General features: G+C 41.8%; 1 protein-coding gene across 1 annotated transcript in view; it reads right to left on the bottom strand.

Moving 5' to 3' along the window:
• The window catches only part of EXOC6B (exocyst complex component 6B), a 436,833-nt gene that overhangs the window by 330,486 nt on the left and 79,427 nt on the right, over window positions 1-26,920 (bottom strand). The window contains exons 5-6 of the mRNA XM_065404703.1: window positions 26,854-26,899; window positions 23,044-23,248 (exon numbers count right to left, since the gene is read on the bottom strand). Of these exons, the coding sequence (XP_065260775.1) occupies window positions 23,044-23,248; window positions 26,854-26,899 (251 nt within the window). The remainder of the gene's footprint in view (window positions 1-23,043; window positions 23,249-26,853; window positions 26,900-26,920) is intronic.

Raw genomic sequence — 26,920 nt, 5'->3', positions numbered from 1 at the left:
GCAGAGAGTGGTTTTGGTTTTGCTCCGGGGAGAGGAGGGAGAGAGAAAGTGACACCCAACTTGGTAGAACTGTAGGAGTGCAAATCAAAAGCCTAAGTTGTGTAGGAGGCATTGAAACACCAACAAATTTGGGCTCTGACAAACCAAGGTAGGGTGCAAGATGCCAGGTCTAGGATCCCCAATGAATAACCACCAGACAACAGGGCCTTCTCTTTCAAACAAAGGGACTGACTGTTTCCAGTGCCACTTTATACTGGTTGCAACTGTGGTCATATCACACGGAGACACAGACAACCCAAACCAGCGAAAGCTTTATAAAGATCAAAATCAATTCACTGAACTCCACCCAGACATTAATCTGAACCTAGTGCAGATCCCGGAGCACAGGCATAACATTCTACATGTGAAGCGCTGCTCAATAAGCAGGAAGCCACATTCTTCTTTGACTTAAGAAGCAACTAAATGCACTTCTTACACAAGATATTTATGAGGAGACTGGCCAAACCACTGGATAACTTACTGTGGAATACAATCCTGCAATGAGTTATGGGAACAGACTCTGTGCCCTACAAACGTGGATGGATTTCCCTCATCCCTAAATGTTAACGAGCCTACAAAATAGACAAGCAAGGGATTATGTCCCAAATTTCACACTAAGGTCCAAACTCTGGTCACATATACGTATGAACTACCATTTACGGAGAAATCATTGGGCATGCACATTCAAGCACAGATTTGGATCCAACGGGTTGAGAAAGTTCACCAATGAGACAAAATATAAGATTAAGAACATAAGAGCCTCCATAATGGATCAGACCCTCTTACCCAGTGTCCTGTCCTGGTTTAGGGTTGCCCCAAGCGTTGCACCCCTGACTAGCCTGGCTAATAGCAATTGATGGACGTACCCTTCATGAACTTATCCAGTTCTTTTTTGAACCGAGATATACTTTTGGCCATCACACATCCCATGGTAATGAGTTCTGTAGGTTAGCTGTGTGTTGCGTGAAAAAGTACTTCCTCTTGTTCATATTAAACCTGCTCCCTATTAATTTCATCAGGTGACCCCTGGTTTTTGTATTGGGTGAAAGGATAAATAACACTTCTCTATTCACTTTTTTGAAATTTCAAAGCTGTATTAAGTCAATGTTCAGTTGTAAACTTTTGAAAGAATCACCATAACGTTTTTTTCAGAGTTACGAACATGTCAGAGTTACGAACAACCTCCATTCCCAAGGTGTCCATAACTCTGAGGTTGTACTATAAGTAATATCTAGCTCTTATGTGGAGTCATTATGCGTTTTATAATTAGGGCTCCGTATCGGTCACAGAGGTTGCAGAAGTCATGGATTCCGTGACTTTCCGCAACCTCCCTGACTTCTGCAGCCGCCAGTGTGGCTGACCCCAGGGCCACCCAAGCAGCTAGCTCTGAGGCCAGCTATTCAGGTGGTCCCAGGGCCGCTGCTGGAGCAGCTCTGCAACCAGCCAGACCGGCCGTTGCTTGGGTAGCCCCAAGGACCGCCTGAGCAGCAGCCAGTGCGGCTGGCCCCAGGGACCGCCCGAGCCCCCGCCAGCCCCAGCCCCCCAAGATTTTTAGTATAAGTCATGGATAGGTCACGGGCGTGAATTTTTGTTTATTGCCCGTGACCTGTCCATGACTTTTACTAAAAATACCCATGACTAAATCAGAGCCTTAGTTATAATCGCTTAAATGTGTATCATAGAGAGGACACTGGTTAGCAAAAAAAGTACTACATTTAGTGTAAAGGCTATATTTGATTTCAAATCAACATATTTCACTGGTTATTATCCACCAAGGAGAATGAACCTTTCTTTAGGAAAATAACTAAAAAATATAAATGCTCAACAAGATTAAAATCAATTATTTAAATCAAGGTTTACTGCTTGCTGATGTAAATCATGTTTAAAATCAGTGATTTAAATCAAGCCACCAAGCACTGATGTGATCTTGTAGCAGCCAGTAGCTGATAGCTATGGCTCTGATAGCTTTTAACTAGCTAAGGCGGCAACAGTGGCAACCAAATATTTTCTCTGCTGGGGGGGGAACTCAGAAGGGTCCCTTCAGTGAGTCAGGCACTATAGCCCCATGTAAATCAGTGTATTCTGCCACGTCCTGTTCTACTCATCTGATTTGAAATTGCATTTTATTCAGTGATTTTGTTTTAAAGACGCAAGAGGGTCAGGAAACAAAGGAACAAAGATTCTAGGTTAACAGTTACGTGCTGTTTCTAAAAAGTCATATGTTTTCAACCATCCGGGCTCAGTCAGTCAGTCTCCAAAGCTCCGATGGTGAGTGGATGTGCGTCACAAATGCCATACCTTGTTCAGCTTTTATCTTGGACACACTTAACTGGGAGACATACAAATGTTGTGTGTGTACACAGTGCAAGCACATACAAACTTAACTCTGCAGTAGCTACAAAAACAAGCTATCAAAAGTGCAGCTGCAACAACGTTGCACTCAAAATTCGCTTCAATAACATCTGATACATTCAATTTTTTAAAAGTCAGATTTTATAGGGCCAATGTCCCTATTTAAAAATAAAACATGCACTGGTGGCTAATAAAACCGGGTTGTAACAGCCATACTTGCAAAAGAAATGTTTTTAGAGTTAGCAAAGCTCGTAGCCTTTTAATCGCACGTCAAACACCGGGCTCTCAAGAACAAAGCCTGGGGTTTTTTTTGTAGTCTCTGCCAAGTGCTCCTAGATATTAGATATCTGGCATCCATGCAAACCCCTCAGAACAGAAGGGGTTAATGCAGCCTCTGAAAGTCCACCAAAAACTTGTTAGCTTCAAGGCAATGCCACCAACTCTGAAATAAGATAAAATGGAAAACAATTGTGTTTGCCAACTTGGCTTCAAATAAAAAAGCTTATTAAAAACATTCACATTTACTGCTAATAGAAACAGTGCAAGTAAAAGACATACAAGAACTGTTTTCACTTGTTATTATATAAAATTTATAATATACAACAAATTTATTTGATCCACAGAATCCAAATTCCTTTTCCTACAAATCTGTTCACTAATATTTTCAGCGACCCACTGTTACAGAATTGCACTTGCCAGGAATTTTATGATGAAAATACTGAGGGCAACAAAAAGCATTTACATTTTTTAACTAATTCCTGGTAACTTCACAGCAGGAAGCAACAGCAGCATGCTTTACCACACAGAGATCCCGTTCAGGGACCTCAAATTGCTTTCCAAACATCAATTAATTATGCCTCCATACCCCAATGGTATAACATGGGTGGCATTCCCATTTCACAGAAAGGAAATGATGTCACAGAACTGTTAAGTGACTTGTCCAAAGTCACACAGCAAGTATCAGAGCTGGGAATACAACTCAAGAGTCTTAATTCCCAGTAACCTGCAGATCAGACCTAGGTTGCTTCTGCAAAGCCAGACAACTAGAAAAGTAATCTAGTGTCAATGTGAGAGGCACATGCCCTATCACAGCATCAAGGGGGCGAATACAAAACCAGGGCCCCCACTGTGTGCTGTCTGATATACAGACAGTAAAAAACAATGACAGGCCCTGTCCCAAACAACTCACAATCAAGGTTATGACAAACTGCAACAGTTGTGTGAGAAAGAAGCAGGTTGCAGAGGGGTTGGAGGGGAAGGAGGAGTTTCACCTTAAAGCAAGCAGAGATTTCAACTAGTGACCAAATTATCCAGAAGTAGAAAGAGTGCCTGCTGCCAGAGAGAACAGAAATGCTATAACGGGTGAGGGACAAATCTAGCAGAGTTCTATCAAGGTCTCATCTGACTACCCCAGAACGTGTACACTGCAGTCGGTGCCCCAAAGAGAGAAATTCATCCCATGTTTCACACGTTAACTCACACACATACTCCTATCAGGAGTTATACCACCGCACTTACATACGCAGCGCTTCAGTTGCTACTGAGGAGTGTAGAAGTGACACCTCAAGTGCAGGGGACCAAATTCTGCAGGGTGGCCTGGACAGCACCCTCACCTTCATATGCTCCACCTGTGAATACTCTGCCAATACAGCCAACTTAAAAGATCAGAATATTGAAACGGATTGCATTTGACAAAGCCTAACTGAAGGCTGCTATGTGTGGCCCTTAAAAACGGATGAGCAGCCCTAGAACTGAAGATTAGTGGTCTAGGGAAGATGGCCTAGCTCAAGAGAATTAAGATCTAACATTTCTGGATTGACTTCTTTCCTGTTTATAGTAACTGTTTCTTTAATTTTCAGGGTCGCAAAAGAGAACCATGATGAGTAATTCATTGCCCAGGAGGATGAACTGGTTTATTTTAGGCAAATGAACTTTTGAGTGTGGCTCATAGGGCACAATATTCTAAACATATGTAGTCCACATGTAGTAGCCATGATCCAATTAACCCCCTTTCCCTGAATTCTTTTCAATCCCAGGATGGAGGGGGAAATCTACATTAGAAGGGAGGCAGACAAGAGCGAAGAGGGGTTCCAAGGCAGCTGTGTAGGGGGTTTGGAAGGGAAGAAAGGGGACGGAATTAACAGCAGAGGGCTGGAAAGGTTAGGGCCGGGAGCAGCAAGATAGAGCTGTGCTGGGATTGGGGAAAGCCAGGTGGTGAGAAAATAGATAGAAGGAAAACTGAGCCACTGGAGAGGTAACCAGATTAAGACTAGGCAGGGTGACCAGCTGCAGAGGTAACTGTTAGCCCAGAGGAACAGCAGGAGCCGACTGGAAGGGCTGAGGAGGTGGCTGTGAAATGGTAGGAGAGAGAAGAATTTCTCTAGGAATAAGTATGGCCCAGTAGATGTATCCCTCCAGCTCCGATTCGTACTCCACTGATTTATACACATCTCATCCATTTTAAACTGTAGGAGGAGCTGAAACTTTGCTAATTGATCTGTGGTGACAAACCTGATGTATTTTGTGGGGTCAGGGTTTTCTCAACCTTTTTATTCTATCAAGAGCCTGGAAGGAGAGACACAAAGTAGTTTAAATAAAGCACAGTTGAAAACATCATAGCCCTCACTCAATACAAATAGCCAGAGAAAGGGTCCTGGATATGCCGGCAATCACACAAAAGAAAAGAGGACACGGCATGCCCCACACTTGCTCTTGACAAAAACTGAATGGAAACACTGAAGCCTGAAAACAAAGGTTGGGGATCCTCAAGAAACTCTAGGAACCTCAAGAACAGAAGACACGCCAAAAACAGCCAGAGGAGGAGGGGCGGTTTGGGTTCTTTTTAATGAGCTTAGAGAAAAGGAGGAATTTTGCTTATGAAAACAGGCCACAAAAACTTTACATGGATGACCCAACACTCCCTGTATGTTTACAGGAATTGGCAAGTTCAGGAAACTCACTTTAAGCCTGCTTTAAATACACCTCAACCTCGATAGAACGCTGTCCTCGGGAGCCAAAAAATCTTACCGCGTTCTAGGTGAAACCGCGTTATATCGAACTTGCTTTGATCCACCGGAGTGCGCAGCCCCGCCCCCCCGGAGCACTGCTTTACCGCGTTATATCCGAATTCGTGTTATATCGGGGTAGAGGTGTACCACCTTAGAAATATAAAACTGAAGACTAATTGGTCTCTCCAGTTTTGCAGCTTGTTACTAATAAAAGACATTGTACATACAGCCTGGTACTTGCTGTTCACCTGCAGCAGGGGGGAGGGGGCGGGGGGGAAGCATCATGCCAATATCCTGGTCTGGAAATCTACACGTGCTGTTTTCCATTCACTGTCTAAAAGGTTAATATGACATAGGTAAAGAGCTGCTGAATCCTCAGGAATGGAAGTATATGCACAAGTGATATACTTATGCTCATGCATGCTGTATTTTGTAGCAACACAATCATCCACCCCATCTCCCCAGCAACACATTTCCAAGTGCTTTCTCCAATTTGCCACTTTCTTCTGATATTTTCCTAAATTCCCACTGTACCTAGCAGTACTTGCTGTGCCCAAGAACCCAGACCTTGCCATCCTCCAAATATTACCCCCCACATGTCCCCAGAGCACCACAATCCTATCTCCCTATAGGCCACACACACAGCCCATTCTAGGCCACTGGCCCCTGAAAAAGACCTCCCTTAGTCATACTTCAATACGTTTTGCTACAAATCATTGTGCACTGGGCACCTACTTAGGTGAGATGTTGCTTCAGATTTCCAACAATAGTTCCTGTTGTAGTGCAATTAGATAGGAGTACTGAGCATGAGTAGTGATTAGAGGTGGAAATGATGTCAGGACTCAAGTTCTACTCCCAGTTCTGCCACTGAGACATGGTGAAACCTGGGTCCAAACAATGAAACCCGCTACATTTCAGTTTCACCATCTATAAAATGGAAATACTAATCTTCACCCACTTTCCAGGGACCTTGTGAAAGAGAAGCTCAACTGTTTGCAAGGCACTTTGAGACCCTTGTTTTAAAAAAAAAAAAAAAAGAACACCACACTGAAGAATATAAAGCACTCAGCCACTTAATCTCTTAAGGATTTGCAATCAGCCTGCACCTGTCAGGACCAGATCTCCTGTAATGACTGATTGCATACAAGGTCTGTTACTATCCTGAAAGATAAGTTTTGTTCCATCTCATCAGTGGATCTAACCAGGGTTTACAGTACTTGTGTTCATTTAATCTCTTACTTTTTTACATCTGCTCAGTGGGAACACAAAGTTGAAGGACATGATAAAAAAACCCTATTATTTCCATATGGGTTTCCAAATAAATGGCTTTCAATTAAAATACCATATGCGCAAAAGGACTCACGCAGGACCTGTAAGGAGTGCTGTGTACACAGGACACCTACATGTGTCCAGAGTCACTTTTCCCTTTTTGGTGTTTGATTCTGCTAAAACAAATACTTTAGCCCCTATCTTGTAGCAAGACATTTCTTTGCATGTCATTTGGCAGATGCAATGGTGGGGCCCTGCCAATTCACCCTGAAGCCCTCCGTTTTAATCAGTATCACATAAAGTTTAACACATGCTTTGAAATGTGCACCAGATTCAAAGCTTCGCCTCAAGGGGGTCCTGCTGAATAACACATACCATCCCGGCCGCTGCTCCTCTAGCAATTATCTTTCAACTTTGGCCGAACCATTCGAACTGTCAACGCCAGCACACTGCCAACCAGAGGAAAGGTTGTGGGGTCAGAACTGAAAACAAGACTCCTAAAGGCTGGAGCGTACTGAGGACACTGTGGGGTGTTTGTTTATACTGCTGTCTGCTTATAAGGAGAACCCCCAGGGCACTTGTTTCATGGGTTAGCAGAACTATAAACAGCGTTAAGAGGGGCGGAAAAAGGTTAGCGATGACAGAAGTGTCAGCATCTGCTACGCCCCTCCTTCAAAAGTTTGAGAAGTCCAGAAAGTTTGCACATCACAACAGGCAGCCTTCTCTGGTGATCAGAACATAGGATGAGCCAGGAACTTCCAAATTCTAACCCCAGTTCTATCACTGATTCCCTTTGTGGCCTTCGTTAAATGAGGAACCCTCCCGATAGCTCAGAACTCATCACCTGTAAATAGCAGATAATGCACACCTGCTTCACCCGCGCGTTCTGAGGACTCCTGTTTGTAAAGCGCTAAGAGGACAAAAAGCACTAGGTCATGTTATGATTATTGTGGGATTAGGAGATTTAACAGAGTTGGAAGCAAGAACAAAAACAGTGATTAAACAGCCCGAGCTTCCATCTACAGAGTGTTGGATTGTTAGTAGCTTGATTAGAAAAATCCTCATGCAATTCCTATTAGAGACTAACAAGGCAACCCCGCCCTCTCAACCGCAACTAGGAAGGTGGTGAGCTGGGACTACTGTCTACCATACGGAACTTGCTTCATTTCACTCCATCCTCTTCCTTCCTCCCACAACATTCGTTAGTTGCATCCACCTGTTGCATCTTGCCATACAACGAGACTGCAAATTTTTTTGAGGCAGGGCCTGTCTTTTTGTCTTCGTGACAATGCCCAGCACAAAGGGGCCTCAATCTCTGATTCTATTTGTAACACAAACGATAAATAATAGTTTTGAGTCATAATTCTGTTGCGCCTCCCAGCCCAGCCTTGTCAATTTGTTTACGTGCCCACCGTGCGCGCCAAAAAATCTTCTCTCTCCACCCTCTTATGCCCTACAATCTCGGTCATCAATATGATCATACGATGCAGCCGTTCTTGCTTATTTTTATTCAATTTAAAAATTAAGATTGGGATTTTCAGAAATGCTCTTTGTTGGCCTACCAGCTCCCACTCACGTCAATGCCACCAGCCTCACTGAATTCAATGCAAGCAGAATTAGGTGAATGCTGAGTGCTTCTGAAAATCCCATGCCAAGAGAGAGAAATCTCTATAAATAATTATACTTTAGAGACTGGGGAGTTAAAACAAACCCTGCAAACAGGGAGGGAGGGGAGCAGTTTTTGCTATATAAATGTAATTGCTAAGCCAAGAAATTAAGTCATTAGCCCTTCAAGCAATCTGCTTTTGCTGTTAAAAAAAAAAAAAAAAAAAAAACAGGAGTACTTGTGGCACCTTAGAAACTAACAAATTTATTTGAGCATAAGCTTTTGTGGGCTACAGCCCACTTCATCGGATGCATCGAATGGAACATATAGTAAGAAGATATATATACATACAGAGAACATGAAAAGGTGGAAGTTGCCCTACCAACTCTAAGAGGCTAATTAATTAAGATGAGCTATTATCAGCAGGAGAAAAAAACTTTTGTAGTGATAATCAAGATGGCCCATTTCAGACAGTTGACAAGAAGGTGTGAGGATACTTAATATGGGGAAATAGATTCAATTTGTGTAATGACCCAGCCACTCCCAGTCGCTATTCAAGCCCAAGTTAATGGTATCTAGTTTGCAAATTAATTCCAGTTCAGCAGTTTCTCCCTGGAGTCTGTTTTTGAAGCTTTTTTGTTGCAAAATTGCCACCTTTAAGTCTGTTACTGAGTGACCAGAGAGGTTGAAGTGTTCTCCTACTGGTTTTTTAATGTTATGATTCCTGATGTCAGATTTGTGTCCATTTATTCTTTTGTGTAGAGACTGTCCGTTGGCATGGCCAATGTACATGCCAACGTACATGGCAGAGGGGCATTGCTGGCACATGATGGCATACATTTTGCTGTGGATTTCCTACTGCAAATTCCCACGGACAATAGAAATTACGGGCAAAATAGCCCTCATCAGTATAAAGGCAGAGTCCACAGTGAATTCAGGAAAACATCAGCTGCAGTATGGGGGAGGCCACAGAGGCTTCTGTTAAACAGCAAGTTGTAAAACATAAGATCATATTTGTAAAAATTGCACCTGTGCCTGCCAGCAGTGAATTAATTGGTGCTGCAAACTGTACCCTGTTTTTGGATGAAACAAAGAATCCTGGATTAATGTCACTGGAAAAATGACTGAAGTGATCAACTGAGTGAAGTGGCCAAATTGTTTCACGTTGCTTCCTATCAATCAGTCCACAAGCATCAGAGGAGCTTGATCAGTAACTACCAGGAGTAACATTATCAAATGTGCCTAAGTGACTTAAATACCTAAATCCCAGTCCCAAAAGTGATTTACGCATTTAAGAGCCTAAATCTCACTGGAAGTTAATAGGATTTAAACACTTACGTCACTGTGGCACTTTTCAAAACTTTTCCCCTTCTTACTTTTCTTCTCTACCACTGAAAAGATGCCTCCTTCATTCTTAACATACAAAAGAGCTAAAATTTGAGGGGGGGGGGAGGAGAGGGGGAAGGAGAAGCCAACTAAGAAAAAATTCACCAGGACTGGTGGCAGTGGGTTCCTAGATTAAGGCCACAAGGCCCCACTGTGATAATCTAGTCTCATGTCCTACATAACAAGCCACAGAACTTCCCCAACTAGAGCAGATCTTTTAGAAAAACATCCAATCTTGATTTTAAAATTGCCCGTGATGGAGAATCCACCACAACCCTTGGTAAATTGTTCCAGTGGTTAAGCAGCAGTTCAGTGACAGTTCCATAGTAGTTTTCTTCCTGTTGTGATAAATGAAGAGGGGGGTAGCTCCCTTTTATGGACACCCAGCTAGCCAGTTAGCTATAAAGTCCCTCTTGGTGGCTGTTCTCCACTTGCTTTACCTGTAAAGGGTTAACAAAGTCCCCCAGGTAAAGGAAAGGGAGTGGGCACCTGACCAAAAGAGCCAATGGGAAGGCTAGAACTTTTTTAAAATGGAGAAAAAAAGATTTCCCTTTGTCTTTCGGTTGTTCTCTCTTGGCTGAAGAGACAGGGGCAGCAGGAATGTTGTGTAAAGTTTGAACTAGGTATGAAAAATTATCTTCCATACCTAGAAGGATTCATTGGGACAGGGAATGTTTAGATAGATGCAATCAGGTTTATTTCTTTATTTTGGCTTGTGGGTTTCCTCTGTGCTAAGCTCAGGTATTTTTGTTTCTTTTGTAACGTTAAGCTGGACCCCAGGGAGCCATTCCTGGTGTTTAACCCCTTTTCAGTTGCTTTATAAAATCTAGCAATAGCCTGGTTTTCCAGATGTGTTTCCTTTCTTCTTTTTTTTTTTTTTTTTTATAAAATTTACCTTTTTTAAAAAAAAAACAACTGATTGGTTTTGTGTCTTAAAAGGTCTGTGCATATGTTGTTTAATTAGCTGGTGGCAACAGCTAATTTCCTTTGCTTTCTTTCTCAGCTCTTCCCCGGAGGGGGGGTGAAAGGGCTTGAGGGTACCCCACAGGAATGAATTCCCAAGTGTGCCTTCCTGGGCTCCAAAAAGGGGTTTTGCATTTGGGTGGTGGCAGCGTTTACCAAGCCAAAGTCAGAAAAAAGCTGTAACCTTGGGAGTTTAATACAAGCCTGGAATGGCCCCCACCTTCTGCACTCGAAGTGCCAGAGTGGGGAATCAGTCTTGACACCTGTAAAGACAAACTAACCCTGTTAAAATGTCATCCTCCTTGTCCATTTGTGCATATTGTAGATTCAATACAACAGGCAGTCTAAATTAAAGCAAGGCACAGAACTAATAGCAGGCTTCTTATAAGTCATGATAGATATCACACAGTGCAGAACCGTGCAGGAAAGCTTGTGCTGTGACCGGTAACTCAATGCCTGGCTTTAGTCATCTCTAGTCATTCCTTGTTTTCACAACAGATAAATTCATGCACAATTTTTAAGAGGAAAAAACGTAAAAAAACCAAAGCCCTAAACAGAACACTGTAAGGCTTTCTCGCCACTGACCCCACTCACTTGTTACTGCGTACCAGCCATCTCACCAAACGGACACTAAGCCACAATCAAAAAATTAACTGACAGAGAAAAAAGAGACGACCCCCCCCCCAATCTTCCTTATTACATTAAAACTTTAAAAAGCTCATGGGTGATGCAGAAATAATTCTTGAGGTTACATATGAAATTAAAATCATGTTACTACCACATGATTTCTGGACCTAAATTCACTTCCCAATTTGAGATCATCAGAGGTTTGGGAGTGATTTATTTGTATTCTTCCTACTCGTACAGTATTTACAAAAGGCCATGCAGAAAGAGCTACTTCCAGCAAGGAACAGACCTATCCACTGCGCTGCACTACGCTTTTTGGGGAGACCTGGATAAAGCAGGACCTCACGGCAGCGATGGAAAGAGCCATTGTTTGTGCACGCACGGTTCTGGAAAAACATATCGCTTGTGACAAAGACACCAGAAGAAGAACCACCACCACACTACCTACAGGTTAGATCCTCAGCTGGTATAAACTCAGGTAGCTCCTCAATTTCAATGACTCTATACACCAATGGCCCTACACTTGGGCTTGGAAGGATTAGATTTTATCAGTGAAAGTTGAGATACATTGATATCACCATACACACACAAGCCAGCCAAAAATGTTTCCATCGATATAAAATCAAAATTTACACTTAGTCAAAGAAAATTCTACTTGGGAACTTAGAGCCTGATTTAAGGCGATTTACGCTGGATATTTTGACATATGATGTTGACACCGTGTTTACTGGTCAGAAAGCTTTAACTTTTTGAACCTCAACCTATATTGTCTTTAAAGAATTATTGTCTGACCTCTCATAATTTCCCACAACTATGAAAATTCAAATCATTACAAATCAAAAATTTGCTTAAAAATAACCTGGTATTATTATTATAGAAATTGTATAAATAAAGGTGAATTCTGCCACGCCTACCTACACTTAATTCCCTAAGGCTTGTTACCTTGAAATACCGTTTTATTGCTGTGTTCTGTGGATTCATTCTCTTTATGCTTCTGATCAATGGCACAGTACTTTCACATTTTCCACCAGTTCCTGTGTAAGAGTAATCAGGTTGTCTTTTGCTGTAACCCTCACTCTCACCTCTTCCCCATCTTTCAGTTAAATTAAAAAAAAAAAAAAACCTCAAAAACTTAGTTTGCTGAAGGATTTCACTTTGTTTTGGTCACACACACCCATTTGTAATTTGTACAGTAGTGTCATACAAAGTGTGCTCTGTGAGTTAGAGGCTATGGAGATCTTAATCAGTAAGATCCATTGTAAAGTGTAATAGTCCCTTAATATGTTCTATTATAACTCATTAGCACACCAGAGTCCAGAATTTCCCAATGAGCTGAAATGCTCTTTTGTTGAGTTTTAGAGGGCGCCCGTTTCCATATTACCTGTCATCTGCTCAGATCTCACTAACTGAAAAGGGCTGGCCCAGGTCAGTAATCGAGAACACCTCTAAAAGTCACCTGGCAATGATGGTGCCTCGGGGGGTGTTATGCATAGTGGACAACATGCTGCCATAGGACCTATCTTTCAGATGAATCATAAAACGCAAGTCTTGCCCCCTGGTGGTCATTATAGATCCAATGCCCATACCAAACTCCAACATATAGTCTCTAAAACAAACCTCAGCAGTTTTAAGTGGATACAAAATTCTAGGCACGTCTGGGATCTATCCCTGACATTGTGAAAGACTTGATCTCAGACAAGTCACTTAACCAGTCTGTACCTTACTTCCCCCATTTGCAAGTGAAATTAATGGTCATCCAGCTTTGTAAATTGTTAACTTCTGCAGATGAGGCGTTCCATATTCATGCACAGTACTACATATTCTGCTGCCCTCCTATGTTAACATGGGCTCCCAGAACCTTATCAACTTTACTTGTAATATCTACTGTCAGCCTTGGTACAATGACTAGAATATCCACCAGCTACAGACAGTAAAGGGAAGTTACAACTTATACACAATACAAGAACCTAAGACTGAAAACTTTTAAAGGGACTTTTAAAAATAATTAAAGGTTGATTAATTTGGGAAACTCTTAAATGTTATTACATTAACACCTAGAAAGCCCAACCAAGCCTGTGGCCCTAATGTGCTAGGCGATGAGATAGCGTCCCAGGAATAAAGCGATACAGGTAAACTGAACAGTTCCCCTTAGCTCACTTCAGTGTGGTATTCCAGATATCCCATATAGCTACAGTCCTCTGGCACAATAAGTAGGCACGGCGTAAGTTAAAAATGGCTGGTTTCAATTTGATATTTCTCTGCTTTTGTTAGACTTTTTCAGTGTAGCTTGAATGTTATGACAGTTGGAGGATGAAGGATTTATTTTGAGAAACATCCCTGGGATTCAGGAGTTTAAAATGACCTAAAAAGCAACTAGAGGAAAAGCTGGTCCAGCACAGGGCTGCCCTATAATTAAACTTTTGAGTTTACTTATGAATGACGTAGACACATCTACGAACAGCTCCATAGAGCAGCCTGGTATGCTACAGGAATACTATAGTCCCTGTGGCCATTAGTCATAGATACACTGAAATAAATAAACTCTATGATTTAGCTGTTTAATTTTTGAGGTCATAAAAAAATCAGAAGAATCCCCATTAGTTAATAACATTTCTATAAAGTATAAATGTTAAACACAGACTTAAAGGCACAGAGTTCCTCTTAAATAAACAGAAAAACATTCCATGAAAAGCCAGGAAACATTAGAATAAAAGTTCTTTTATGATAATAAGCACATTTGTGCTCAAATCTTGTGATGTGGGGAAAAGCACAGGAAAGCATAAAGACCTCAAACATCACGCATCACGGGAACAGAAACGTGCTTATGTCAGCAAATGTACCTATCACTACCTCCACAGCATGGCCCACATGTGCCATTGGCCTCCACCTCCACTGAAATCCTCATCCATGCCTTCATTTCCTTCCGCCTTGGCTGCTGGCTTCCTCAAGTCCCAGTTCACCAGACTCCAAGCCTGGTCAGAATGCTGCTGCCTACCTCCTCACACATACAAGGAAGCCCTCCCACATCACATCACATCTACCTTTGGTCAACTCCATTGGCTCTTCCATTCATTTCAGGATCCACTTTTAAATCATTCTTAAAATCTTTCCTTTAGTTATTCCAACTCTCTCTGCTTGCAACCCTGTGCCATCTATTCTTGTAGCACTGGTCTCCTGTTTGGTTCTCCATACAATCTCCCTATTGTCAATGCAAGAGTCTTCTCCTCTGCATCTCCTGCTATCCTGAAAAGCCTTTTTACGCCTCTTTTTCAATCTCAACTCTAAACAGATATTTCCCTGTCTCAGCTATTTATGTAAGCTCTAAAGCATCTTAGGTACAATTTGTATGAAAGATCCCACTGTTTGGAAGGTATTACACCAATATTTTTGCCTCGGTTTTGGATGAAAATAATGCTCATGAGAGAGATATACAGACAGACAGGCTGGTATCAACACTCTAGCTCACTAGCACCCACCCTTCTGCTACTTGCACAGCTTAGCGAACGTACCTGTCCTAATTTGCAATAGCATCCAATCCTTTCCTGTCTGTGAACCCCTAATGCAGAGATGGCCAGCCACAAGAGTGCAATTAATCACTGGAAAATACTGGATGGGGTGGATTCTCAAACACCTGTAGGCTTGAAAGAAAAGGTATTTAGAATCCAGAGAGTATTTTTCAACAGTTTCTAACAATTTTAAAGAGGAACTGTAAACCTTTGAAGATCTCACCCTGACGGTAACCGAATGTGTAGATTTAAGTTACAAATACAGTATTTGGAGGAAGACACTTTACTGAATCTCTCCTAGGAAATTTTCAGATTAATTATATAGTGAATGGCAAGTGCTAAATGATCAACTCAGTCAGTCGTAAAATGGTCCGAATACAATTTTACATGTCAAATCTTAATGAAGTAGCAGCCTAAGATTAGAAGGAAAAATTAAAGATGAAATAAAAATGAATATTTCTTTTTACACAGGCATTTTGTACTGAAATAAAATGGAAAGCCTGTTTATTTTCTCAAGCTTTTTCTAATAGGGTTGGGCTGATAGCAGAAAGTGGGTTGGGAAGAGGAGATTTTATGATAGCTTGACAGTTTAATGAATATGAATCCATTAAATTAGTCTCTGTCTGCACACACGTGCATTACATGGTTAACTAAAACATTTTAAGTCTTCTCAAACTAGTGTATTTTAAAATGGCATCTTTCGATTAAACAGCTGTTAATAGTAAATTAATCTACTACAGAAAGACATCACGCTGTTTCACTGCTTCCTTGTCAAACTCCTTCCTATTTGTCTGCTTCATGCACCTGCTGCCTCTTGTCACTAGCCTGGACTGCAACAGACTGTCTTCATAGCATTTGTCTGAAAAGCAGCTGGCACAAGGGGGTCCCCGAAGATACTAGTTTAATCCAAATAACACCACCATCCAAACTAAGTTTCTATTGCAGTAATAGTATTTCAGAAAATCAGTTCCACATTACCAAACTACCCAGGTGGGGAAAAACAAGTGAAATTAGAATAGCGAAACAAAGTAGATAGTCTGACATTGCGCCATCACTAGGTGACCTGGCTGGTCCTTTTCACAGGATTTTTCCCCTTTAAAGTTACCTTCCTTTTGTCAGACTCAACATTATTTTAATTTATTGTAGTTTTTGTGCTTGTGAAAGAAAACATCTGGCCTGGGACAAGATTAAAGCATTCAGTGGAAGCTCTGAAACCTGAGGAATACTTTATCAGTGCTCGGCCATGTCTGTAAAACAAGGTCCCATAGTAATAAGCACGACACAGGGATCTTACAAGCACATTAAGAACTAACCTCAAACTTGGCATTGGTGTACGCAGCCCACGTGGCAGGGGATCCTAAGACTGAAACAAGGCAAGCACGAAAGGCAAAGCACAAGAAACGACCTTTGGAATAGATTTGCTCTTGCCAAGAGTCTGACACACAGTAGAGCGGGGACATTCTCCGCACAATGCATTCAGAGAAGTACAGTTAAATCTAATTTACTATAAAATATACATACAAAGAAAAAACAACTTCCATATGTGTTACAGAAGATTATACAAAGTTTAAAAATCTTGGGGATGATGATAATTAAAAACACTGCACAAAATGCATTTCTTAACATTTTTCCCGGGCCATCGAAAGGCCAGCAATCAGCATCTGGAGTTCTAGCAGCAGTCTGAGAAAATGTCATTCTATCCCCCTTTCCAGAGAGGAATTGCTTTGCTCATTTGGCTCAGGATGGTGTGCATGTGTTTACATTTAAAATGAAGCACAGGGACATAGCAGGATTTCCCAATAATACTGAAATTGCCACATGCCACGTCTCTACTTATCACCATCAATTCAAATAAATTAACTGACAAGAACGTCCTCAGATGTTTGGAAATAGGTCAGCCATTGTGAAAGCAACCTGAAACAGAAAGCCGCAGAGATTCACACTAGGTCCCAACCAGCCTCAGATCAGGGTTCTGAAAACCAGCTAACCCTTTACTAAGCCAGTGGTTCTCAACCTATTTACCACTGTGGGCCACATATGCGGCCCATACTGTGTTATGTGGGATGCATCCAATACTACCGGTACAGCCCTGAGGCTGTCACATGGGTCACAGCTTATGCTAATTGTGCTGCAAGTGGCCCACGGGCTACAGGTTGAGAACCACTGATTAGTAGCACCCTATACAACAAGTCGTCCTCTTGGCTTCAGTGGAATCACAATGTGAGGTACTATTCAACCTAAGGGCATCACAGTGTCAACCTAAATCCAGTAAGAATGCAAGACTACTGAGGAGATGTATCAAACTTACAAAGTTCTTATCATCCAGGGCACGTAAATATTAGTTTTCCGTGATCATCATGGCAAAGGACAGGCAAGCAAGTAGATTTCTGCCTGGGATGGTAAATACTCGTGACAATTCTGCAATTGCTATCTATTAAATTTAAATATTTGGCAAAGTACTGTGTACAGTAATGTTGCTATATACATTAAACAATAAATTTACCTTCCGCCATTTAGGTGTGCTATTATTCGATATTCCCAGACAAAAACTCTGTAAAGAAGCAGTTAAGGCTGAGAGAACACATCAGTAATTTAGAGTAAAAACCATACAGAGATGTTTGTACCTCAAAACTAAGCATTATAAATCCAGGGAATTCAGAGTTCAGATGAAATTTAAAAGAAATCCAAACATATTAGGGTATGGAAATGCAATGTTTGAATGCCGTAACAACCTTAACTTCACCCTGTAATGATACCATGAATAACTATACAATTATAATTAATGTATATTAGCAATTATGGTCTCAGATTAAAAGAAGTTAGAAAAATATGAAAGAAATTGGACATCTGTGCTGACATTTTCTTTTAAATAGTAAGTGTAGCATTATGATAGCAGCATATATGCAGATATACTTTAGTGATCTTTGTCCAAACTTTAGCAAGCAATGAAGTGCTGTATTATATCTAAAAAGGATGAAGCCTAGTCCATAGCAATTTCAGAAAAAGATGCAGTCAGGAGATCTGTATTCTATTCTAAGATCTCTGCAATGATACTTGCCCAGTGTCACACAATGTAATTTAATCTTTATCAGTTTCTCCCTCGGTAGAATACTTGCTTTTCCCACAGGGCTGTTACGAGGCAGTGTTTGTAAGTGCCTCGTCTTCCTCAGATGACTGACATCAAGGAAGTGCAAAGTATTGTGTGAAAAGACATTGCACTCCTATCAAACACAGATTAACATTGATTAGGTTTGTATATCTCAACAGATTTTTAAGAGAGTATATTCATTCATTTGGGTGGCTGATATGTTTTACCACTTTCTAGGAATACATACCCCCAAGTCACACTTTACACCACCTGAAAGATGTCAAAAAATGTTATGGGTCTATATTTTCACCATACAATTGTTATATCTGGCTTGAAATAACAGGATCTGTGGCTAAAACAACTAAATAGCACCTTAAAAAAATGATGAAAATACCAGCACATTTAGACTCATAACAAGAGATCACTACCTACTCAACATAAACTGTGACAATTCATCCTACAGATGCTATGAAAAATATGCTTGTTTCCATCTGTCTCTTTGAAAAGCAGGCTGAATGTTTTTGGCCGTCCAGACATAAAAACTTTATCCGATAATGACTTATGGATTGGTTATTTTTGGCCCCCCATGTCAAAACGCTCACAGTGCTCACACTGGATACTTAGCATGCGGCACCATTTTAAGCGACCTCTTTCACACGCCTGAAATACTTCAGATGTTAAACTATATAATACAAATACATACTGGATATCATCAAGTGTTAATAAGATGTAATTCATTCCCAACAACCCTATAACTCAGATCTAAAAAAAAACAAAAAACAGGTTCACGAGGCCAAAGTCCAAAGCAAGTTCAACACTGAGACACTTTCATCTGCCTGAGTGCTGTATATTTAGTAACAATATTTGGGGCAGCAGAGATTCCCAGGGGATAATAGGTAATAAGGTTCAGAGTTAAAACACACACACGCGGCAAAGGAATTAAAAAACAGTTTCTCGATGGAGCAACACAAAAGTCTCCCAGTTCCTTCGTAAGGCTGACCCCAGGAACTATGACTTGACTTCACCCCCCACTGTCAGTTTCCTGTCCAACAGAGGGAGCCAAAGAACTCCCAGCATCTTTGAATGCCAGCCAGAGACACAACTACAGCTTCCTGTGTTCCAAGACAGATCATTTTGAGTATCACAAAATGAAATGTTCAGCTCTTGTCATCATTGGCCTCAGATTCGTAATGCTACAAAAACATCATTTCCTTCAAACTCTTTCTGCTCCCCATTGGCAAAATCAGAGAGTAGAACAGAATGTATGCTATGCTCATTTAAACCGAATGCATAGGCCCTCTCGCAGCCCACTAGAACTGCCAATCGCTGTTCAACACTCTCCCAGGCCAGATATTATTACGGAGCGACTATCAACCAGAAACCGAACAGATTAAGCGAAAGATACAGTGATGCAAGAAGTGGTGTTGTAAGTCAGCAGGGGGAGCTCTTTCCTTCAGTTCCATCAATATAATGTGAAGGGACACTGCTGCTGGCAACACAAAATTTAGGACCCTGGTCATTTTTGATCATTAAAGATCACATGGCACTTTTGCCAGAGTAAACCCAATGGACTGGTCAAATTCCAATTTCCCTGGCAGTTTCAATTGGAAGTGGCATTCTTTGCATCATTTCCTAAGCTGCTATGTAATGCCGTTGTGCGTTTAAAAACAAACAGCAGGCCCCAACCCAGAGACAGATGCACTTCAGCAGTGGACGAAACAATCCCTGTTTTACAGTTTGCATCTTAGTTTAATAAGCCCGCAGAAATCTTTGGGATCCTTTTGTACGAAAGGTGTTATAGAAATGGAAGCTAGCAGTAGAGCGTACTCAAGATTTCTAAATATTTGCTACTTAGTGAGTCAGGCTGTCACATCTCCTCTGTCCAATAGTCTGTTTCGCTTAGCATTTTATTAGCTTCTGCCTAGAAGAAACAAAAATTCCTTCTTAAGCTTTTTCCCCAAGTAACCAAAAGATACTCAACAGATCCTGTGCAGCCTAAAAAGGGTCACTGGAAAAAAACCCTGTAATCCAAAGTGATGCAATTCAGTTCAGAAGCCTTTAAGACCAAAGGGGTGATGGATGAACAGGAAGGCAGCAGGAGATCAAGCACTACTGAAGCATATGAGGCAGTGATCAGAGAGAAAATTTTCAAAGAGGGCAAAAGAGACAGCAGTGCTTACTGAAGACCAGATGCAGGGAGTGACCGTAACAATAGCCAAGAGATTTTAACTAGGGCTGAAGATCAAATCAGAGAGGTAAGGGTGAAGAAGCCAGAGGCAACAGGGTTGCATGGGTCTGTCACAGCTCCAGTCAAGAGCACCCCTGCCTTGGGCACTCTTCACATCGCTGGGAGGGGATCCAGCCACAGAATCCCTGGGGGATTTAAGCCTCTGGAGTCTAAATGAAGCCCAAGTGCTGCCCCTAGATATAGTCTCAAAGCACAAACGCTCTGTCTAGTATGCTCCTTGTGAGAGCTGCAACCTCACTACACACAGCCCAGTCCATGGAACCAGTGTGGACTCCTCAGGTTCACCACACAGCTCAACCACACCCTCCCCCAGAATCCCAGCCCTGTGGATATTCTGGGCCCACAGTTCACCTGTTCAAGGGCATGTGAATAGTGTAACACAGCACAGACTTTGCAGAGGGTTCTAACACCACTGCACAGCTCTATACTAAAAATACACAGTTCTATCCTAAAAAAATAACCCCCATATGCATTTCCCTGCCTTCAGTTCCTTACCACTCCAGAGCATTCTTTGGGATGGGGAGAGGGTCCACAGGAGCCATCCAGGTTCTTTCTGTTGTGGTGACAGCTTGTGTTCTGAAACATGGAGCCTTCTCCCCCCAGCACACTCTCTCTCTGCCCTTGCTGGTCCATCCCCATCTTCTCTCCTGCCCCATGTTTCCAGTGTGGCTTACCCTGTCTCTCCCCCCACCCACCTCAAGAGACCCTTTTAAAACTCCAGCTTTGTCACCTTTGTCTCTGTCTGGTTTGGGAATTTTCCACTCTCTCCTCCCCCAAAACAAGTTGGAGGAAGTACAAGTCATGGACAGGTAACGGGCCAGGCAGCAAACAAAAATTCACGGCCCGTGACCTGTCCATGACTTTTACTAAAAATACCCATGAATAAAACGTAGCCTTAATCATTATCCCTGGCCTGGCAGGGATGTGACACAGCCTTGTCAGCAAGGGTGGAATCTACATACATACAGGGGCATCCCATGATACAGCAATTTCATAATAACTTCATCATATCAATCAAAACTCATAAGTTGTACAGGCAGATTCCCCAAGTCATCACAGGGTCATCAACTACAAGTTGAAGGAACCAAGGCTGACACACACATCTAAATCATAGAAGAAAGAGGAATGTGATGGATAACTACCTGGAGGGGAAGAGGATGGGGAAAAAGAGAGACGGATTATGTGTAGTTTGAAAAGACTGAAGGTGGAAGAAGGAAGAATTGGAAGTGACAGGAGGGACGGCGTGTGAGAGAGAGGAGACCCCACCATGAGAAAGGCTGTACTAGATAGGATGAGCCAGGTTTCAGTGAGTGCAAGGCGATGGAGGGACATGAGACACAGATCAGAATCTGCAGCGTGTGTGTTTGAGGTGGCCCAGCCACTCCATTGGGAGTAGCAGAAATGAAAGGGGAGGTGGTGAGGATGAGACTAGTCCATTTCTGGGAGTAGAGAGGGTGCAGGTGAAGGCTAGGGCAGAGTAATAAGGATCCTCGCCAGAGATGGAGAGAGAGCAGAGGAGGAAGCAATGTGGGATGTGGATATGTGAGGATGAAGAGATGGATTCATCGGACTCTTACTCTGCCTACCCATCCCACGGGCGTATGCGTGCACCTCTCCCATGTCACCTCTGCCCACAAGACACCAACGCATACTGCTATGAGCTTTCAATATGCATTAACTAGCCTCACCCCTGCCCCCAATGTCACCACGATGACAACACTGGAAACTGAAACAATCAGACAGAACATCTGCAAGCCCTTATGTTCCAACAATTAGTAAGCCTCCTTAGCTAGACATGGAGCGTATCTGAAGAACAGCACATTCCCTTCATTAGTTGGACCCCCCCAAAAATGACTGAAAACTATTACTTCTTTCCACGCACACGGCAAAGAATGACCTTTCAAGAAACTGGGTTGGCTTTCATGGCCAGAGAAAAAAAAAAAAAAAAAAAAAAAAGTCTTTCCATAAACAATTAGTCTTCTAGTAACTGTTAGCATCAGGTAAATTCAGAACAGTTAATAAGACCAATTTAAATACCAGGAGACAAAACAACACTTTCCAGACATTGTTACTATGTATGTCTGAGTCTCTGACAGGATGAGATGATCAGAGCCATTTTCTTTGCAGATTCAGAGATGCTAACTTGACTTAACTTAAGTACTAGGTAGAATGGAAAAAGTTTGCTCTCCATTATTCCCAAAGTAATGGAGCTCAGAGTAGAAAGCCTATTCTATATTATGTTGCAGGAGGGTTTCTGAACAAGGACAATAACAGCAGACACAACATGAAGGAAACCAATTAATGGAAAAGATTGTAGAAAGAATGGCATTTAGAAGATAAAGAAAAAATCATTGAGAAGTTTTAAAGAACAGTGAGAAAAGTCATATTTCCTTGCTGTAAATAGTTTTGGGGTTTTTTTAATACACATTTATGTACAATTAACCAGGGATCGCTTTCAAAGTCAATGCAATGGCAAGGTATTTGTAAAACATATAGTGTAAAAATGTACCTACTATTTGGAAGGAGCTCAGGATGCAGAAACGAAAGCATATTGCATGCTAATGTTTTACACTGACCATGGGAAATTGACACTGGCTCTTTCAGCTCTGTAATTTTTCACTATGCACAGCACAGCAGCACAAATGCCAGGTTATGCTGCTAAATGGGAGATCTGGATTATACAACACACCTCGGCCTCCTAGACTACTAGAAGTCATGGGCAAAGTACAGAAAAACATGTCAGCACTTTGCAGCTGCATCAGAAACAGAAAACAGACTCTCCTAGCAGCTGTAGAATAAAGGATCATTCAGTTTCATATAGCAACACTTAACAGTTAAAGCAGTTTTTGAAACATTGAACTACAATCGTTAGATACCCTAGCATAGAAAAGGACAGTTAAAACTGAACAGGCATGCTAAGCTTATCAGTAGAATGCAACACAAGACCCTACCTGTTTCATTGCCGTCTCTCCAATCTTGTCAGAGTGCTTACGAATACTCTCCAGGAAGTCTTTGAGGTCTGACATGGAAACGTCTTTTATCTCTTCACGCAGTTTAGGGATATTATCCACCATGATCTTGCAGAAGCGGTAGTGGCTCACCTGTGGCAGGTACGTATGCTCAAGGTGCTCTAATGTCTTCAACGCAGGGTAATGTCTGGGAAGAGTGTAAATCAGATTCAGAAGTACACAAGACTATTCTGCTGTTCCACTTGACATCAGAGGATGATGGCAATAAATTAGCACTTCTATATACCCCCGGATCTCAAAACACTGTACAGAAGTACACGCACCACAATGCTCATGTACAATATAGGGGAGAATTATTCTCACATTTGCAGATAGATAAACTGAGGTTTAGCAAGGTTAAAGTGTGGACATACTCTGAGAAGTGATTGTGTAAAAATGGCTCTGCTTTACTAAAGAGATATCTGTCTTGTGCATATTGAGAGTTGGATCTGGCTACCTGTCTAATTCTTTCAATATTGCCGAGCACTGTTAAAAGCTTCCCACCCTAGAAGCGGCTGCATTTACGTGGCGGATCAAGGAATTCCTATATATCCCTTCCCTACCTCACAGGGGTGCCGTAAGACGTAGTGTTTGAAACGCACTTTGAAATCCTTGGCTAAAAGGCACCGTAGGAATGCAAACGGTTATTCGTATCCAGCTTCTTCATTTATTTATTTCACTACGGTGCCCAGAGGCTCCGGTGAGAATCCAGCCTAGGTGCTGCTCAGGATACAATGGCCGTCGTTGGCCCAAAGAATTTTGCTCTGATGCTGTTACTTCTATTCCTTTGTACTTCATATTTGAGCGTCAACTCACATTTACATAGCAAAAAGCAACAGAGGGTCCTGTGGCACCTTTGAGACTAACAGAAGTATTGGGAGCACAAGCTTTCATGGGTAAGAACCTCACTTCTTCAGATGCTTATGCTCCCAATACTTCTGTTAGTCTTAAAGGTGCCACAGGACCCTCTGTTGCTTTTTACAGATTCAGACTAACACGGCTACCCCTCTGATAATTTACATAGCACTCACCTTCCATCCAAAAGGACTAAGCTACGCTAGCTAATTGTGAACATAAAATAGATCTGATGAAGGGAAAACCATCAGAACATTGGCCCATCTAGCCCAGTATCCTGCCTCCAACAGTGACTGACGCCAGATGCTTCAGAGGGAATGAACAGACCACAGCAATTTATCAACTGATCCATCCAGTCATCCAGTCCCAGCACGTAAACCTTAACTATGGAGCTGTTAGCGATATCTCTGAAAATTTATTTTGATCAGCACAAACATGTCTCTAGGGTGAAATAAGGCAACCATAACAGGACACAGTTTTGGAGACGTAATATAGAATACCATGTCCAAAGGGAAAAGCTGTGGAGGTGAAAATTTAAGTAGGAACACAGCAGAGATGAAATTTGGCCAGGAGAATGTGAGTAAAAAAACCCAACTCAAGCAAAATACGTGTGTAGGCATAAGATATGTGCTACCATATCACTTTAAAAAATAACACTCAAATCTCTTTTCAAAACAATTGTTATGTAAACATACAGTCAAGTCAGGGGAAATTATTTTAACTAAAAATTGAAAGGACCATTAAGAGCAGCAGAAGTCACATAGTTTAATCTTGTAACATGGGGCACTATTTATATTACAGCGGGGTACAAAAAGCTATTTGCAATAAAATGTAATCCCCTCTGGAGAGCGAAACTTAAGAGTGGACAGAAAGCCAGAGCTTAAACTGGAGGAATAAACACACATTGGGGTTTTGTTATATTTTAGGATATTGTTTATTGAAGTAGAAGATGCTAAAATGTGGCCTGCAGGGACAGTGCGTGTTCACTGATGAGGTCTACGACTGCCTGCCGAAAACAAAGTCTAAAATATCTGGAGCAGGGAGTAAGTGCAGAGGCCAGTGATTTTTATTAATGAAGTAAGGCAGCTTTAGCTCCACAGTCCCTGGTGAGTTCTTAGCACAAGCAAGGCGTCCAACTGCGTTCTGCTCTCTCGGACAAGAACAGCGGCGCCTCAACCCACTCCAGAAATCTGATATTTTTGTATCTAACAACATCTTACATTAGGTTATCTTTCACCCCAAACGATCCCAAAGTGCTTAACAAGCTACGCGCACAGAGGGATCATTTCACCAATGAAACGCAAATGCTTTTGGGGTGAAAGGATGGCAGCCGGGTATACAGATGGGCAAGAAGGCATTTTTGGCCAAGAATATCTGGGGCCTACTCTTATGAATATTGCCCTGGTAATCTTTCATGTACAAACCCAGAGCAGAAAGGATCTCATACCTTACTGTCTTGTCTAACTGGCCACGTACAATTTAGGGGGACTTTATTGGCATAAAAAGCTATGCAAGTGTTACCAAAGAGGACATCCCTCAGCTGTCAGCCAGTGGTTGGAAAAATCCCGTTAGATCCGCACACTGTTTTGGGGGATTGTCAACAGTTTGTCAGCAGTGTTCAATCCTAATGCAGTGACAGGTTCGTATATCGAGCAATATCTCCGCCATCTCTCTTTTTCTCCCAGGCTAGGCACAGTTTTTCCTCATCACTTTATGAGACTAATGAGTCCTGATCATCTGAAGAAATCTCTCTCGCTTCCTTGGATTTTGGAGAAGGAAGTGTTGGGTCTCAATCTCTCCTGTACTCTGGGTTGTACAGTCAATCCTCTCCAGCACATCACGCACAGTGAACCAACTGAGACAGGGTATTCAAACCTGAAGCTTAGACTACCAGCCCATCCCCTACAGGCTATCAAGAGGAGACAGATGCAAAAAGGGTTTAATTTGTTTTGCTGCTTTAGTAAATGGAGCCATCAAATCCAGACAAAAACTAAGTGTTCAGATTTTACTTAAATATGGCCCTCAATAATAATTTCTATACATGATTCATTTTGACTATCAAAAGAAAAATTGAAGTGGTTCCCAGAATCAGTTCATGGAAACACTATCTAGAATGAGGGAATCATATGGCATATGAATTCCTTTCAGTTCACGCCACTGTGATCAGATCCAGCTCCCCGCACAAACACACCACCAATCGCTACGAATCCCAGCTACAATTAACATTTTAATGAACATCTCATCGGTCAACAGATAAGCCCCTCACCGATGCTATACACATAGTCAAAAATGGACAGACTAGTAGGCTACTTTATACCATGCTCAGACATACTAATGGGGGAAACCCTTTCTTGAACAGCTAAATAACGCTCTAACTTCCCCCCTCTAGTCTGACTTTCAGGAGCAAGCGTATCAATTTACCCAAGGCTTTGGGGGATCCAGAAGCACAGGGGCTGATAGTATTTGTTGGGTAAAGGTGTTTCATGTCTGGTTAGCTATTTCTAGTTTGGAGTAAGTACTAGTTCAATGTTTTTTATGTAACTGACTGGTGAGCCTAGGATAGGGGGGTGTGTGTGTGTGTGAGTCAAATTGAAATATATAAATAAAAATGTAAGTTGCTATGAACCTATTCACTAGAAAAACCTGGTATATGAGGAAAGATTATACATTGTTACAACGACTATTCTAATCTGCACCTGCATTTGGATTAGACTGAAGAGAGGGTGAGCGGAAGAGTGGTTTGAGAGCTACTAATGAGAAATTAGATAGTTTCGAAGCTGAGCAAACTGCAGTATAGATCTCTCAACTCCTGAGAATATCTTCCTTTGTTGAGTTTAACTTAGGCCTCCAGATGGGTGCTTTGTGATTCTTCAATATGCATCAATCTGTAAAATTTACCTTTTAGATGTCATTTGCTCTCTCAGTTTGCTGTACATCTCCAGAACTGGGGAGAAAAGAAAAAACA

Source organism: Emys orbicularis, chromosome 5, assembly GCF_028017835.1.
Source record: "Emys orbicularis isolate rEmyOrb1 chromosome 5, rEmyOrb1.hap1, whole genome shotgun sequence".
Taxonomy (NCBI): domain Eukaryota; kingdom Metazoa; phylum Chordata; order Testudines; family Emydidae; genus Emys; species Emys orbicularis.
The sequence above is the reverse complement of the archived record's forward strand: the minus strand, read 5'-3'. Positions and strand labels throughout refer to the sequence as shown.